The following is a 17,642-nucleotide window of genomic DNA, read 5'->3' on the forward strand; positions in this document are numbered from 1 at the left end:
CTTATTTTGAAATTTCTGACCTTTTATTCTCTTTTCTTGAATTTTTCTATTCTAATATCAAGATTGCTTCTAATCCTTTGTTTCTCTTTTGTTGTACCATGTTTCATTCTGTGTCTGTATTTCCTGCCATGTAGTAAGTAGGGGTTCTTGATGTTCTTCTGCGTTTTCTACACTCCTGGGGTGTGTGCTTGTTCATGCTGGTCTTCCTCTCTATCTGTCTGTCGTCTTCCTGTAGTTGCAGCTCAGCTGGACAAGGTGCCCTGGGGCCTGGTGGGTCTTCCTTGATCACTGGTATGTGTGGCCTGTACAGGTGGCCAGGGCTGTTGACCCTGCATCCTGTTCCACTGTGCTCTCCCTGGCAGAGCTGCTCTGGCTGGCTGGGCCCACAAGGCACCTAGTGCCTTTGGGAACTTTCACAGGCTCTGCTCTGCTCTCCATGAGGCCGGTAAAAATGCCTTCTGATTCCCCTTGCTGATAGCTTGACACTTAATGCAGTACCAGGCTAAAATTCCTAGGATTTTTGCTAAGCCACAGGCATTGCAGTAGTGCCTGTCACCTTCCTGCATCAGGTTTTATCTTGGAATAGCTTCTTCCATGTGTGCTGTGTTTCCTGCCCATGATTTGCAGTGTGATATTTTGTGTAGAGAAGGGAAGACAGTGTGATATTTGGGATAATCAGCTTAGACAAAGGCCCTGAGTGTGTTTATTGGGGTATGTGTGGGGACTGGGTCTGCTGGCAGTTCTTACACTTGAAGGCTGTTTCAAGCACCTTTGGAAAGGAACATACCTTGTCATCCTTGTCTAAAGGCCTCTTGTCGTGTTTGTCCTATCAGCCCTTTGAACTGTTGTCTCTCTAAGCCAATAGATGCCAGACTCCACAGCAGGTGGGAAGGAGATTTTTTCCAGGTGGATGCCATCTGGAGATTTTGTGGGCTTTGGGCCACCTGCAGTATGCATAGGTACAGGGCTGGATGGCCTCTCCTGCCTTGTGTGACCATGGGTCAGGGACCTGCCTGCAGGCAGTTGTTGCTTCCTTCAAGGCTAAGTGGATTTTTGTTTGGGCTCTGACACACGGCTGCCAGGTAATTGGCAAATTCCAGTTTGACTCAGGGAATGTGACAGTCTCTTAGAAAACTCACTCTACTTCAGGCTCTCTTGAGTGCTTTCCTAAATGGTCTTCATGCCCTGACAGCCTACAAAGTTGGAACAGCTTCCATTCAGTTTGGAGGTGCAGAAACGGCCTGCATCCAGCAGCTTGTTCCTGTGCAGGAGGTGGTCAGTGGCCAAGGCAGGGCTCAGACCAGCTGTCCTATCCTCGGTCACCTTCGTACTATGTTGCAGACATTTCCCAGGTGCTTTGCGTCAAGTCTGTGTGTGTCCCAGTGTGCTGTGGAGTGTTTGTTTTGATGTGGATTAGAGCGTCCCTGAGTTTATTACAATAGCTTTATTATTATACTGGAAGCAAGGGGATTCATGCTGCACTTACAGTGTTTCTGAGCTGGGACAGCCAGGTCACCCCTAGGAAGATGGTCTTCCAGGAGTGAGGCTTGTTGGGTTGTGGTCAGCTGTGGAGCATGTTGATGAGAAAGCCCCCGGGCCTGAGTTCAGACAGCCTTGGAACTGTCTAGAAGGGAGGGTTGCCAGCCATGAAGACTTTCTCCACTATGTCAACTTTCAGGTGGTCCCAGCCTCTTCCTGGGTTTAACAGTGAGTGCACAGCCCTAGCTGGTTTGGCTCTGGTTAGAGCATCAGCCCATGAACTGAAGTGTCTCAGGTTCTATCCCTGCCCCTGGTTGGGGTGTGTGTGGGAGGCAACCAATCGATGTGTCCCTCACATCGATGTTTCTCTCTGTCTCTCCCCTTTCTTTCAACTCTCTCTTAAAAAAAAGGGGGAGGAAAAAAGGAAAAAATATCTTCAGATAAGGATTAATAACAACAACAAAACAGTGACTTCCCAGCATTGAGTGGGGAGGCCTGGGCTTCACAGTAGCGCTCTAGAACCTGCCTTCTGACATGGGAAGCCAGCTCCTCTAGGAGGCCTCACAGTATTGACTAGAGTTGCTGGTGGTCCTGCTTCATTGACATCATTCCCTTGGCTGGCATGGCCTCTTCTTCAGCTGAGGGAGAAGCTGACCAGGAAGAAGGGCACAAGCTGGTGTGGCACCCGTGGGACCAGCAGCATCTGGGGTAGGATCACCAGGAATTTGAGCTTTTGTTCTCACCTAGTTTGTCATGAGAAAATAACAAAATTAGGCTTGGCCAGGTAGTCATGTGATGGATTGACTTGTGCATCCAGCTTTCCTAGAAACTCAACTGGAATGTGTCGCTGGCAAATCTAAGCGCTGTCTCTTTTTCACTAACAGCCTTCATGAACCCTGTTTCAATGACTGCTCCTAAGAGATGAATCTAGTGTGCTGGGATGTACCAGGCCCTGAGGAAATAGTTGTCATTGTCCTGGTTTTCCTAGTTAATGCTGAATATTGAGGTGTTTGTAACAAGCACCATGCCCAAACATGAGGATCCCGAGAGTGAGGTGCCGAGGTGGTTGTCATCATGAACGTGGGCTTGAGAAACACATGTTACAGAAAAGAAAACAGTATTCTGGATGGCATTCCTACCCCACCTGTTGTGTCCTCAGTCTTTGTGGGAGAGCTGGGGTGGAGCCTTGAGGACAGTGGCCTTTTCAGAAGTGAGTGAGGCGCATGGGCCAGGACAGGACATAGCATGCTTGACCAGTTGCCAGCATGCAATGTCCCTCAGGCTGAACTGGTGAGGTGTGGACCTGCCCTCACTCTGTGATAGATCACATGGAGTTAACTGGTTGTTTAGTCACAAAGCGAAAATACTAGTGAGTATCTCTTGGTAGTAAGGGACAAGCTGCCTGTGACAGAGGATCCTGTTCCAAAATCTAGGTCAGAGGAATTGGGACCCAAAGACTTGCATTCTGAGGTTTCAGTGTTTTAATTTTAATACTAACAACGATAGCCATGATAGCCTACATTGGTGGACTACTTCATGGTTACACAGTACTCAGAAATGATTGGTACACTTTTGAGGGTCACCACTTTGTGGACTCAACTTGTACTTTGAGAAATCATCTTTATCACAGGTCCTGGGCCATGGTGAGCAGAGCTCTTTCCCAGTATAGCTGGGTGTCACCTCAGAACTCAGCCTAGCTGTAATTCCCACCTATAAAACACCTCTCCCTCCAGTTTCTGAGGGCACTTTGAAAATGGAAGAAATCCCAAATGAGCAAGATCAGAACTCGTATCACCACTTTCTCTGGCCCTGCAGCTTCTGTGGTGGTTTTAAAGATAATTAGGCTTTGGAGGTTGGGAGCAGTTGTTCTGGAAACATCATATTCTCTTCATGCTGTCCAGTAGCCATTGTGCTGCCTTTCTCAGGGAGGTGGGAGTGGGAGATGGAAGCAGGTCTTCTCCAGTTAGTTCAGAGGCCACAAAACTCCACTTTGAATAGAGACTACCCAGCAGAGCCCACTCAGGGACACTGAATGAAATCAGTTGTTTGAAGGATGAAGTGTCTGTCCGTGTGCTCTCATGGTTGAAATGCTGTGAAGTGGGCTATGAGATCAGGGTCCAGGAACTGTGGGGTCTGTACTGTGGCCACGCCTGGGCTATTACCGGTGTTTTCTGCATCTTCTCCACAGACTCACGTGTGTTAACATCCAGGAGCTGGAGGGTTGAATATTCCATGATTACTTTGCTCAGTTTTTCCATCATGAGAGCAGGCAGTCAGGGTTTTAAAAAATTTTAACTTCTGGATAATCTTTGAATTTCTACTGAAACATTGCTGATGAATTCCTAGACAGTAGTGAGTTTCAACAGCTATCACTGAGTTGGGCTCTGAGATCCCATTCCTCCAGACTGAGATGCTCGAGTTCTATAGTAGAAAATTTGAGAATTTAGGATTTATAGTTTCAAATAGTGATAGAAAATGCCATTTCTGGCCTCAGCCATCAGAGCATGTGGATGGAAATACCCTGTTCACCTGCACTGTGTGCTGGAGAAGGAAGTGAATAAAATTGGTCAGCCATGTCCCTATCCCCAAAATAAATTTAGGTGTGTTCTTAAGTTCGGTAAGCACCAAAAGGATAATTTTTGAAATTGTATCAGTTAATATGGAAAAATAAGACAGGATCTTCAGAAGGCCTGGTGAAGGGCAGATCGATCTTCAGCACACAGAGAGCAGGAAGAGTAGGGTAGTGCCACTTACAGAATGCTTTTGAACATGTGTTTCAAAAGCTACACATCATACATAATATAGGCTGTTTAATTCCAGGTGAATTAATTATAAAAATTACTCATTCAAAATAGATAAGCATAAAGGTTTATAACTGTGGGAAAAGGAAATGAAACAGTGCATGCAATTTGTTTTGTATAAAGTGTTTTCTAACTCTGACAATGAAAATAACACACGAAAAGGAAGGCAGTGGCTTTTAGAAAAATGAAATAGATGTACTTCTTCCCCCTGTTCCTCTTGCTCTGTGCAGCTAAAACCCCAGGTGTGATGTGTGCAACAAGCATACGAGAACTGGGAAGTGTAGAGAGAGGCGGCCTGTGTTGTAGGAACGTCCATCTGAGACATGTCTGGTCAGGTCATGCAGCCACAGGTGGAGATGTGAAAGGAAGTTAGTTGATTCTTCACACAGGTCCCAGAGAGAGGTTACTGTGTGCCCCTCAGAGCCACAGGTGATCAGGAGCAGATCTGGTGAGAGGAGTCTTAGCCAGATCTTTGTTGGGGTTTCTACAGGAAGGCACTGCATGGCAGGTCAGCAGTTTAGAATTGACTAATTTGGATTGCCTAGTGGCTGGGAAGATTTACCTTAGGGGAAATAATCGCTTGCGTGTAAATGAAATAGGGGCTGATTACTAGTTTTTTGTGTGAAAGGCATGCCCACTTCAGGAGCCCTTTGCTGTCTCTAATAAAGGGCTAGTCCTGGGAGGAGCAGTCTCCCCCAGACAGCAAACTTTTTCAGGTGTAAACACATCAGAAAAAAAAAAACCCTTATGAATACAGCATGTGTCTTGGGATTTCTTGGGAAATGCTGGGGCCGGGGCCGCATGTTTATGTGCAGGGTCTGGCTCAGCTGGTCAGAGCCTGGCATCAGAGTTGCCTGGACATTCTCTGGAAACTCCTTCAGAGGTGTCACATTATTGCCTTCTGAACATTTTATTTGGGAAAAGATGGTGAACTGGGTGTGCTTGGTGCTTTCTGGAAAGAGTAATGAAAGAGGAATGATTCTCACCTAACCTGTCTGGGGGGCACTGTGGGAATGGAGCTGCTTTTCTTGGTGATGAGTGGTGTTGAGGCCATGGCCCAGAAGGTGGTGGACAAGATCTGTAGACCCGAGGGGCAGGTGCTGCACCTTGGGTGTGACCATGCCCATTTGGGAGGGAGTGGAAAGGTGGGGTGGGGGGGCGGTGAAGAGCATGTGTGGTACCCAACCCTGAAGAGCAGAGCCATTGTTGCTAGAACCCAGCATGCAGTCAGAGGTTTGGGTATTGGTCACCATTTCCCGGAGCATGGCCATCACCTTTGTTGGTTGATCCTTTCTGCAGCTGAGAAATGTTTGTTTGCCCCACCGTGTTCACCGTCATGTAGTATAGATGCTGTTCCTGCTGGTGTTTACCACCTGGTCATCCTAATGGTCTCTTCCTTGGATGCTGGTCGGAAGAGCTAGTTATGTTCATTTGGTCCATTCTGTCACATGAATTCGAGATTGCCTGGGCTTTGAGTTGAACAACTTTTAACCCTCTTCCTCTCTTTTGAAGCAGACGGTTGATGATGAAGCGATGGCCGTATAAATGAAGATCAAGTGAGGGGAGAAGAACGATGCCCAAGGGTGGGTGTTCTAAAACACCACAGCAAGAAGACTTTTCTCTCAGCAACGACATGGTGGAGAAACAAACAGGGAAAAAGGTAATGCTTGGTCCAGCTCGCCTCCTCTTCCTCTTCCTCTTCCTGCTCTTCCTCCTTGTCTTCCTCTCCTTTTTATCCTCCTAACCTCTTTACCCTCCTCCTCTTCTCATCCGCACCCCTTCTAATCCTTGCCCTGCTTTCCTCCTCACGCTCACCTATCCTCAGCACATGCACTGTGTCTAAACTGGAAGAAGGGCTGAGAATGTCGCCTTGCCCTCTCTGGTTGTCTGTCTCTGTAGCTGTCACATTTTTCTTTGTTGGGCCTCTCTCTGCAGCCAGCAGTGGAAAAGCTACTGTTGGGTGGGTGGGTGTGGAAAGCAGTGGTCTTGCCACAGAGGTCTTGCTTTCTTTTTAGGATATTTATGATTTGGGGACCAAAGTAAGTCTTTAAATAATAGGTTTATGTTAGCGATAACCTCTATTTGGCCCCATACTTCTGTCCCCCAGGACCACAGGATTTCTGTCATAGTTTCAATAAGACTAAATCTGACATTTAACCATATTTGAGTTATCCTGACTAATACCATTGCTGGATAATTTAAGTTTAAATTTGGCTTGTTCTCAGTGTGAATAGGAAAATGGGATGTAATTATAAAATTCTTGTTATCAATGTGCTGTTAACACTGGGCTCTGGGGTGTATACTTTTTTTTAAAATATATCTTTATTGATTTCAGAGAGAGGAAAGGAGAGGGAGAGGGAGGTAGAAACATCAATGATGAGAGAGTCATTGATCGACTGCCTCCTGCACGCCCCTGACTGGGGGTGGAGTCCGCAACCCGGGCATGTGCCCTGACAGGAGTCAAACCCCAATCTCCTGGATCGTAGGTCGATGCTCGACCACTGAGCCACGCCCAGCTGGCTCACACTTCTTATCCTGCCGCTTGGGGTAATGCGGGTCTGAGGAGTGCACTTCCCAACCTGTAGTGTGGAGTGACACTGGGTTCTGGGGTAGGTACTTCCTGTCCTGCAGTGTGAGGCTGCCCAGTGAACATGGACTTGGAATCAGAATGAGGTTAAGCTTATGCTTTGCCGTGTCTTTATGATTGTGAACAAGTCAGTTATCTGCTCCCTTCTTCCAAGAGGAGTGACTTCAAAAGTGATCTCAGTTTTTTGTTTCTGATTTTATTAGAGAGAGAGGGAGGGGTGGAGAGAGAGAGATACATTGATTTGTACAGGACGATGCTACAACCAACTGAGCCATCTGGCCAGGGCTGTTATTTTTTTATTTGACAATCTAAGGAAAAAGAAGTCAGTGCCCCTGACTAAATAGTCAAATATTGCAGGTTTTAAAAACTCCTGTGGCAAACTGGTTGAAAATTGCTGCTAGAGATTTACAATAATAAGATAGTGTGGTATTGGCCTAGGACAGGCATATCAATGAATGGAACATATAGACTCCCACCCATGTATGATCAATTCTTTTGGGCAAAGATGCTGAGGCAACTCAGTTGGGAAAAGGTAATCTTTTCAACAAATGGAAGTAGAACAATTGGATCGATACATTTATGCTGTTTTTAGTGGCTAATACAGTTTTCATTCCTATTGGATTCTTTCGATGATGGTCGTTTATAGATAAGAGTTAGTTAACCATAGTAAAGGTAGTTCCAGGGTGAATGTGCCAAGTGGACCGTGACCATCCTTCATACAGTACTACTGCTTTCTTTTCCCCTCTGTGTGGAAAGCATGGTGTGATAGGGAATTATAAACCGGCCTTTCTTTCTTTGTACATGATGTGCATGGAACCCCTTCCTTAAGTTGATTGTGAAGGATATATGAGATGACAAGGGCCAACCAGGTCACCATCTGGCTGTCCCATGACAGCTGTTACTACCCTGACCGTTTTAATGGCATATCAAAGTCTGACACAGAAGTGGTTGGTAAGGTTGAATTTAATGTTTCAGGTATTCTTTTAGCATTTAGGAAGTGAAAACATGTTGTAATAATGTACAGTTTGTTCCTGTTGTGATTCCTATTTTACTAGCGAGGAAAGCTCAACTCTGCCCCAACCTAGCTCTTCAGCAAGGTTTTGAACCCAGGTCTTCCCAGAGAGCTCTATTCCTGCTGTACAGCTTAGGGCTAAGCCTCTAACGCACTCCAGGTGCAGTGCAGGTGTTTGCTTTTCCCTGTACAGGTAGTATAGTGAGGAGCTGGGATTTTAAAACTTTTTTGGAACTTTTTTTGTGACATATCAATGCGTATCATATATTACATTTCATTTTTTAAACCTGGGATAACTTCCAGTTAGATCAAAATATACCAGCATTGTCAGTCTCCTGGGAGCCTTCTTGTGCAGTCTGCAGTAGCACTCCTGACCAAAGTGACCTCTGTTCTGACATCTGTCACTGTAGACAAGTTTTTACTATTGGGATTTACATGAGAACAGTTGTTTAGTGTTACATCTGATTTACAGGCTTTTTCTTAGCAGCAGTTCTCTTCCTTTGTTGCTGTGTAGTATTCCATTGTATGAATGTTCAGCAACTTATCCATTTTCTCCTGTGAACATTCGGGGGTCTTTTTAGTTTAGAATAAGAGTAATGACATGGACATATGTACGTTAGGTTTTTTACACAGTGGTAGATATAGTTTAATAGTTTGTCAGAGTTATTGTGTCTGTTCTTTAGTCCTGAAAGCTGTGAGAGTTCAGGTTGACTCACATTCTTGCTAACACTTGGTATCAGTTTAATTTTAGTTATGCTGGTGGGTGTCTAGTGGTATCCTGTTGTTTTATTTGTATTTTTCTGTTGTTTACCAGTCATGAAGATGTTCTCCTGTACTATTTTCTAAAAGCTTTCAGTCTGCGATTCATCTGGAATGAATTTTTGTTTTGTGGTATAAATTAGGGGTCAAGTTTTATTTTCTTTTTTACGGATGTTCACATGATCATTGTCACTTACTGAAAAGACCTTCCCTCCCCCTCCCACTATGTTGCAGCAGAGCCTTTGTCACCAGCTAGATGGGGTTCCAACTTGTGTTCTTTGTTCTGAACCTTTGGTCCTTGGTCCAGGACCACCTGTTGTGATGACCATAATTTTATAGTCTTGATCTCTGGTACCTTAATTTGCTGAACTTTGTTGTTTTTCAGAATTGTCTTTACTATTTTTGACCCTTTGCTTTTCCATATACATTTGGAATAAACTGGTTGATTTCCACAAAACGCCTGCTGGGATTTTGACGGGATTGCTTTGAATGTAAAGATCAGTGTTGGGAGAATTGCCATATTATAACAATGTGAGTTTTCTTACCATGAACACATCCCTCCATTTTTATATGTCTTTATTTTCTCCCAGTAATGTTTTGTAATTGTCCATATAGAGGGATTGAACATATTTTGTTAGATTTATTTCTATATGTTTGATGTCTTTTGATATTTATTAAGTGATATTTTGATATCATTTCCTAATTGTTTATAGGAAATAAAAATAAATTCCAGCCTGGCTGGGCGTAGCTCAGCGGTTGAGCAACGACCTAGGATCCAGGCGATCGGGGTTCGATTTCTGGTCAGGGCACATGCCCGGGTTGCAGGCTTGATCAGTGACTCTCTCATCATTGATGTTTCTATCTCTGTCTCTCCCTCTCCTTTCCTCTCTCTGAAATCAATAAAGATATATTAAAAAAAAAAAAAAATTCCAGTATCTAGCATTTTCTTTAATTTGCATACTAATTTGAGTCCTTTAATTATATATTCCTTTAGATTTTTCAGGTATATAATCAGTCATTTAAAGATTCACACTTTGTTACACCTCAGGGGAAGAAAAAGGAATTGAGCCACATCTGGTTGCAGAGGGGATTTTATTTTTGTGGCCCAGAGGTGTCATGCTGTGATTGCTCACGGATCAGTGCTGTTCTCTGTGAGGGCTTATGGAGAGTCATCCAAGTTGTTGCCTGTAACAGTGTCTTTTTTTATTGTGGTGGAATATTGTGTTTATGACCACTAGAATTAATGTGTCCATTTGCCTTTTAATGGGCAGTTGTGTTGTTTCATTTTTTTACTATTGTGAATGAAACTGCTGTGAACATCACTATGCCAGTTTGTGAACACATGCACTCATTTCATTATCTTTATGAGAAACTCTCAAAGCGGTTTTACCATTTCAGTCCAACCAGCAGCACCTCAAGTTCTAGTTTTTCTGCCCATCCTTGTCAGCATTTGATACTGTTAGTCTTTTTTATTTTAGCCATTCTAGTGGGAGTATTTAGATTTCCTTGTGGTTTTAATTTGCATTTTCCTAATGCAGAACACCTTTCCAAATGTTAATTGGCTATATGGATATTTTCTTTTGCAAAGTGCATATTTATATATTTTGCTCATTTAAAAAAAATGTTTGCCTGGGCGGGCATGGCTCAGTGGTTGAGCATCGACCTAGAATCCAGGAGATCGGGGTTCGATTCCCGGTCAGGGCACATGCCTGGGTTGCAGGCTGCAGCCGATCAATGGCTCGCATCATTGATGTTTCTGTCTCTCTCTCCCTCTCTCTGAAATCAATAAAGATATATTAAAAATATATATATATGTTTTGCTTTTCAATAGATGAGGTGATTATAGGCAACACCCAGTCTTCTGAACTTGAGCAGAAGGATCCTGGCTCCCCTTTGTCAGGTAGATGACTGTCCCTTCTCCTCATGTGCTGAGACTTTGTGTCAGGATTAATAGCTGCCTTTTCTGCAGCTATTGAGATGATCATATGCTTTCCTTCCTTTACCTTCTTTCCTTTTTTTTTTTAAACATTATTGATTTCAGAGAGAGGGGGAGAGATAGAAACAGCAATGATGAGAGAGTCGTCATTGATTGGGTGCCTCCTGCACGCCCCCAACTGGGGATCAAGCCCACAACCCTGGCATGTGCCCTGACCCCAGGAATCAAACCACAATCTCCTGTATCCTAGGTCGAAGCTCAACCACTGAGCACGCCCTGCCAGGCTCTTCCCTTGATTTTCTTCGGGTGGTAAATTACATTGATTTTTAAATTTCTTACATTCCTGAATACTTTATTATTTGTATGATCTTTTTTATATATCTTTAGATCAGATTCACCAACTGGGCCAGGAATTTTCTTGGTGGGCAGGGGTTTTTGCTAATGGTTTCCGTTCTTCTCCCAGTTCTGTGGTGCAGGTACAGGTAGTGACAGGTGTGGCTGTATCCTGGCATCTCAGGTGCTCTGTGGGGTGAGATAGCATGTCTAGCATCTGTGCAGCTCCATCTTCCAGGGGTCCGCCCTTCATTGCAGCATGGCTCAGGCTCTGCCTGGTACTCCAGATGCCCTTGGAGCTGGTAGCATGTGCTGGCAGAGATCTCCCTGGTCACTTGATGGGTGTGTCTCAGCTGCTAAGGGTGGTGGATGCTGTGGCTCAGTGATCAAGCTGGAGGATCATCTGGGCCACAGGAGGAGGGAATTCAGTTATGCTTGGTGCTGGAAGGTAGCTCCTCCAGGGAGTACCCACCTCTGATGATGCTCTCCACTGAGGGGTTGGATCCAGGGTTTCCACCTGTTGCAGCCAGCAGAGCAGGGGCTCCTGTTGCCACAAAGTGCTTGTTTCATCAATATACACACACTGCATTTTGGGATTGGGCTGCCCTACCCTCACCTTCCCCTAGGGTACTGCACACTGCCATTTCTACATGCGACCTCACCTCATGTGGTCCATTTATCATCTTGAGGTGGGCACTGTCTTCCATTCTACAGATCATGACACCAAGGCAGACATAGTGCTAGACTTGCCCCATATTGGTCAGCTGGTCAGGGTAAGGCTAGAATTTGGGTTTCTTAGTCCTTACCCTGCAGGGGAGACCATCCCTGAGACTAGAACAAGGAAGGGGGTGATAAGGACGTGTCCCACCCATTCTCCAGCTACCTCTTGCTTTGGGGTGTGTCATCTGCATTCAGGTTTACAGATGTGAGCTCTGCTCTGGGACTGATGCTTGCTCTGCAGGACCTGTCCTGAAGACAGCTTCACTGTGTCACAGGCCTGTGGTAGCACCCAGAGACAGCATGAGCACTGGGGGTCATGTGAGGCCATGTGGGAGTATGCAGAGGATGTCAGGGAAGGAGGAGAACCCAGCCCATTCATGGGAAGGGAGGAGTGCAGCCTCTTGAGAGATGGACACACTCCTGGACAGTAGGAGGCTCAGCAGGTGGGGTGGCTGGGCCCCTTTATTCCACAGGGTGAGTTTGTGGTGGAAATCAGGACACCATCTGTCTACACACCTTTTTAAGGCTTTTAAACCTCATTATTGGATCTTTTCCCTGGGAAAATGGGTTCGGTGCAACTGTGTCTCTATATGCTTTGCTTTCTTCATACTCACGAAAGGATTTGTTGGCCACAATTTCTCAAGACTCCTCTGGGTTCAGGACAAGAAGTGAGGTCATGTGGGATCATGGACAGGGCTCAGCAGCAGCTGTGGTCTGTGAGGGGCCTCATGGGTGAGCATGGCTGTCTGCCCTATAGAGGAAGACGGAGGAAGCCGTATGTGCACACCTGATCCTGGTGGGCAGGAGGGGCTGTTAAGTGCCCAAATAATAGATTTGCTTTAACTGGCACATAAATGAGACCATAGTAGATGTGAGGATTTTGAGACTAATTTGGGAATGATGTCTAAAAGTGTCACTTTCTTTTCTAGGATAAAGATAAAGTTTCTCTAACCAAGACCCCAAAACTGGACCGCAGTGATGGAGGGAAGGAGGTGAGAGAGAGAGCAACCAAACGGAAGCTGCCCTTCACTGTGGGGGCCAATGGAGAGCAGAAGGACTCAGACACAGGTACCAGGAGCCCGGCGCCACCTCTGCCCCTCCTGCTGTCTTCTGTCCCCTTGCTTCCTCCTGACTGCCTCCAAGTTATTCTCACTTGGACCCTTCCCACATTATACCTGCCAGCTTCTTCTGTTCCACAGAAAGTGTCCTTGACCCCATCCTCAGGGGTTTGCTCACACTGGGCTCTACCAGGGAAGTGGCCCCAAACCCAATCCAGTCCTGCTGCACACCTGGGGGTGGCCCAGAGCATTGGAGGATAAACATGGTTTCCCTCAGGGCTACAACAACACATAAATTAAGCCCAATTATTTGAAATAAAAGCCAAAGGGACCACTGAAAACAGGACCCAGCGAGTACAGGTCAGCCCTGGGCGTGAGCATATGTGTACGTGTGTCTGCGCGTGAGTGTGTGTGTGTGTGAGCATGTACCCACACACAAGTATGTGCATGTGTGCATACATGTCTCTGTGTCTTTGAGTGTATGCATGTAAGGGATTAATAATATTTGGTGTGTGCACTCTTAAGTTGGTCCCATCTCAAGCTGCTCACTGGGACATGTGCTGCATCCAGGCAGTAACCGGCCTCTGTCCTGCCACGCCACTCTCTCTTCCTGTTGATCCTGGTGCCTGGGGGCCTTCCCAGCCTGCTGGGCATCTGATTGCTTGGCAGACTTGTAGGCCAGTCGCAGGTCAAGGGTGAAAAAGAGCACAGAACATGTAGAAGGCTAAAGAGTCTGGGTGAACCCACAGCTGTGAGGTGGGCCCTGGCATTCCCACAATGCAGCCATAGGACAAGGAGCAGAAGCCCTGCAGAGATGGGGCATGGGTGGTGGCTTCATGCATGTGGGAATATGTGTCAGGTACTGAAACAAGATAAATATGTAAGAAAACTGGGAGAAATGGCAGAGGGAACAGCCTGGAAAAATAGTGTCTCAGCTTTTATTCATTAGGTCAGGTCATAGGTCCCTCACTCACACCTTCCTGTGCAGGTGTTCCTCAAGGGAGTGGGTTCCTGGCAGCTGGGCAGACTTTGGTTAGTTAAAAGCCTGTGAAATGGGTTTGGTTTTGCTGGCTGGGCTATGAGGAAGGTTGTATGGACCAATCCCATGGTTCCTGTCACTGAGCCAGGCATATTGGGGACTGGAAGGGGTGGGTGTGCAAGGGGTGGGGCCAAAGCTCCATGGAACAGTAGAGCAGAGGGAGGGTGTGAGTACATGTGGACGTGGGACTCCCGCCAGAATGGAGGGGTGCTCACAGGGATTCTGTGACTCAGCCTTTAGGTCCAGAGGAGATCAGACCAGGCCTGGATATCCTCTCCTGTTTCTGATGCCTGTACTAGTTCTAGTTGTGGAGGGCGTGCTGTTGCTGTTGGTTATTGGCTGCCTGGTTGCTGGGGGTCTAGAGGTTGGCTTCAAACCTCTGGGACAGTCCTGTGAGTCCCTGGAGCCTTGCTTTCAGAGTCAAGGAGATAGTGTTGAGTTCCCACCTCCATAGAGAATGTGCTGGCTGAGTAGAGGTGATGCATTGGCATTCCTGTAGAGCATGCCTAGGGGTGGACAATCTTGGCTGCCCTGTCTGGTTGGTAGGATTTCTTTGCAGGGCCATGTTATCTCTTTCTTAAAAAAATTTTTATTGAATTTAGTGGGGTGACATTGGCTAATAAATTATATAGGTTTCAAGAGCCCATTTCATCTTGATAGTGGCTTTTTGAGTCTGTGTGTTCCAGTAGGCTTCACAGCTTAGTCTGTTGATGGTTAGCATCTTCTCAGCAGGAGGTGTCCACGCTAGTTCTGTGGGGTGTCCAGAAGATTCTTGGGGCACTCCGGGAGTGCTCATGTTTACTATCTGTGTGTCAGGCCTCAGGTGAGGGGAGGGAGGAAATCACTATGAGGTAGGAAAAAAGTGAAGAACATTTAGGAAATAGAATCTTCCAAGCAAGGATTATGTTACAAAAATCTAAATACATATAAAATATAGTACTTGCCTTTCTATGTTTATTTTCCTTTTGGGGGCCAGTTTTAATAACTTTCTTATATCTGCTCTGTTAATATGATGTAACTAGATTTTCCAGTGAGATGATTCTGGTTCATGGGTGTATTGGGCATCTCTTGTATTAGGAGCCTCTAAACTAGCTGATCTTTGTGTATCACATACACCAGTGGTAGGCCTTTTGCCTGGCCCTGCTGTTCCTGCACGCTGTGGTTAGTAACCTGTTACCTGTCTTCTTCCTACTTGCACTTCCTGGTCAGCAGGAAACCTAAGCTGGGCATCAACTCTGTACTAACTGTAGGAGCATTTCTTGCTCAGAAATATGGGGTAAGATGGATGACGCCATTTCTCTAAGAGGCACACACCTCTGGCAGGTACTGCCCCCACTGCAGGGGTGTGCCATCAGCTGTCAGGAGGGAGAGGCCACATGGGAGAATTATTAACCCTGATGAGTGACTGAGATAGATGTTGTTCCCTTCAATCTGAGGGAGCAACAGACCTGGAGGCGCACCAGTTGTGAGGCTGCCCTGCATCCTGGTCTCTGTGTTCCTTCAGCGCCCTCTGCTGGGAAGATATGGTCCAGCATGCTCTATGAAGTGGACAGAGGGAGCATAAGGCTCCAGAAGTTGGGGCTCTGAGTGGCAAATAGTGAATTCCTCGGCTGTGTCCTGAGTGATCAGAGGCTGCTAAGCCTCCCCCAGAGACCACTGATCTGCCTAAGAACCTTCTTCTGTTTCATAGACCCTCAGGAGCTGCTGCATGTGACCCAGCCCATAGGAGGCCAGTCTCTGCAACGCTTAGTCAGGGTTGGGGGCGGCTTGCCAAGAACAACACCCGTCTGTGGTGAAAGCTGGAAATACTCTGTACATCTAAGCCCAATCAAAGCAAATTCACCCTGATGTGGTTTGTCATTTTAGCTGCCCACATAGTACCCTGGACAGTTCATGTCCAGGTGATTATGAGCTTGTGTCAGGAACTACTTCCATGTCCTTTCAGAAGCTCTGGCCAGAGCATGCCCCAGAGCCAGGTGTCTGTTAGGGCTGGGCACAGACTGCACATGCTGTATCTTGGCCCTTCCAGCCTAGGGCCAGAGCACGTCTGGCTGTCTGTGTAGGAAAAACAAGCAGGCCACTCCAGCAGGACAGCCTTTCCTAGGCAGATTGTCTGAGGAGGCTCCGCCTGCCCGAGCATCTGCTGCTGACTCGCTGCTGGTTTTGTTGTAAAGCATTTTACCACTTACAGTGTTCACGATGAAGGTGTATGATGTTTGCTACTTGCTTCAAATTATACTATTCTGTTTACTTTTTATATGTTTAAATTTTCTCACAACTTGAAAAAGTCTATAAATAAATATTGTTTAGGTTGGTTTAGATGATTACCTACTTTCTTCAGGCTTCCTTCATAAGCCTTTTGCTTCATTACAGTTTCCCACCCCTTAGTCTGAACTCTAGTCTGCTGCTTCCTACCTGGAACCACAGGTAGGCCCTGCTTGTTCCCTGAGGCCACATGGGCTCCCCCTTGAGAGTTTCTCTGCCAGAAGCATCAAGAGCTGGCAGCTGCCTATTCTCAACACCTGAATGTGTCTTTGGAATGAGGAGAAATTAAGATTTTCTTATTTTGCTTTTACCTTGTGAATAAGACTTATCTCTGGTATCTAGGGTATTTATTCAGCAGTGCTAAAATGTGAGCATTTATTGTTCGAGGGCACATACTTATTTACAGAAATCATGATCACTCTGGTTCTGTAAGATGGGAAAGTACTGGCTGTTGTGACTTCTTGGGGGATGTCCCTTGTTTGTGAAAGGAAAACATTATCCTCTGTGGGTGCCACTGGCATCTACAGAACTTGGAACCCAACATTATTCCCTGCTGTGTTCTGGAGGTGACTTTTGCATGATGATGAAGGGGTTTCTGCTCACTCACCGAGTGCTGGACTGTGCCAAAAGGGAGAGCAAGGTGGCATCATGGTGAAACCTCTGGCTGTAAAGGGCATAAGCCACCCACAGTGTGACCCTAGGAGTTCTCAGGACTTGGTTGATGCATAATGACAAGACTCCCAAAGCTAGAAGGACTGGGATAGGATGCTTTAGCTACATGCAGCAAGAAGCCCTGCCTCAGTCTGCACTGAGCACCTGATCACCTCGAATCTCAAAGCAGAGTCCAGAAGGGCAAGCCCGGCCCATTGCTGTATGGCTCTCTTCTCCCACCATGTGACTAGACTTAGGTTTTGCCCATTCCTGACCTGCCACCACCATGGAATAAAGATGAATTATTTTACGCAGCAAAGATGTGGGATGTGGATGTTGGTGAGCAGTCAACAGGGCTACAGGGCAAAGGTGAAGGGAGCCCAGCACCCGCCCCTCCTATGATGGTCAGAGTTCAAGAATGAGCGTATGGTTTATCTGAGGAACCACACTTGGTCACTCACAAAGAAGTACTTCCATGTAAAATATTTTCAAAAAAGAATTCCTCTGGTCAAGCTATTATCCAATAATTTTTCCTCTCTAAACTTTAGCTTCTTATATAAAGGGGAGTTTGGACTAGCAAAGGAAGATTCTTGGTACTTAAAATTCTCTATTTCCCTCAGTTGCCGAAAAGGTGTGATTCTATAGGGTATCAGCCTCCCTCAGGGCCCCTTACAGGTGCACTCCTATCTAGGCCCATTCTATCAACATAGCATAGGTGAGTTGGGGCCCCATGACATTCCAGCTTCAGTGATTTGCTGGGAGGACTCCCAGAACCCCTCACGTAGTCCTACTCGGGACCATAACTGATTACAGGACAGGGCACAAAGCAAAGTCAGCTTTTAGTCCTCCTCACGGAGTTGCAGGACTACTTATTTCCCTGGGTTTTGAGGACACTGAGGAGTATAGTCTACCAGGGAAGGCCATAGAGGGGAGGGCACAAGAGCTTATGCAGGATGTATCCTGGTGAGACACTGTGGGACTCTGGGTGTATGTCTTATCTTC

At 46.2% G+C, this 17,642-nt stretch overlaps 1 protein-coding gene across 2 annotated transcripts in view; it reads left to right on the forward strand.

Moving 5' to 3' along the window:
- ANKRD11 (ankyrin repeat domain 11) overlaps window positions 1-17,642 on the forward strand; it is a 203,551-nt gene that overhangs the window by 157,200 nt on the left and 28,709 nt on the right. Inside the window, exons 3-4 of one of the 2 annotated variants that reach the window (XM_087827485.1) lie at window positions 5,793-5,940; window positions 12,557-12,695. In XM_087827485.1, coding sequence (XP_087683611.1) covers window positions 5,854-5,940; window positions 12,557-12,695 — 226 coding nt within the window. In that variant the 5' untranslated portion in view covers window positions 5,793-5,853. The remainder of the gene's footprint in view (window positions 1-5,792; window positions 5,941-12,556; window positions 12,696-17,642) is intronic. The other variant, XM_087827486.1, reaches the window with a different exon arrangement.

The sequence above is a fragment of the Miniopterus natalensis genome, chromosome 18, assembly GCF_054644295.1.
Source record: "Miniopterus natalensis isolate mMinNat1 chromosome 18, mMinNat1.hap1, whole genome shotgun sequence".
NCBI classification, from domain to species: domain Eukaryota; kingdom Metazoa; phylum Chordata; class Mammalia; order Chiroptera; family Miniopteridae; genus Miniopterus; species Miniopterus natalensis.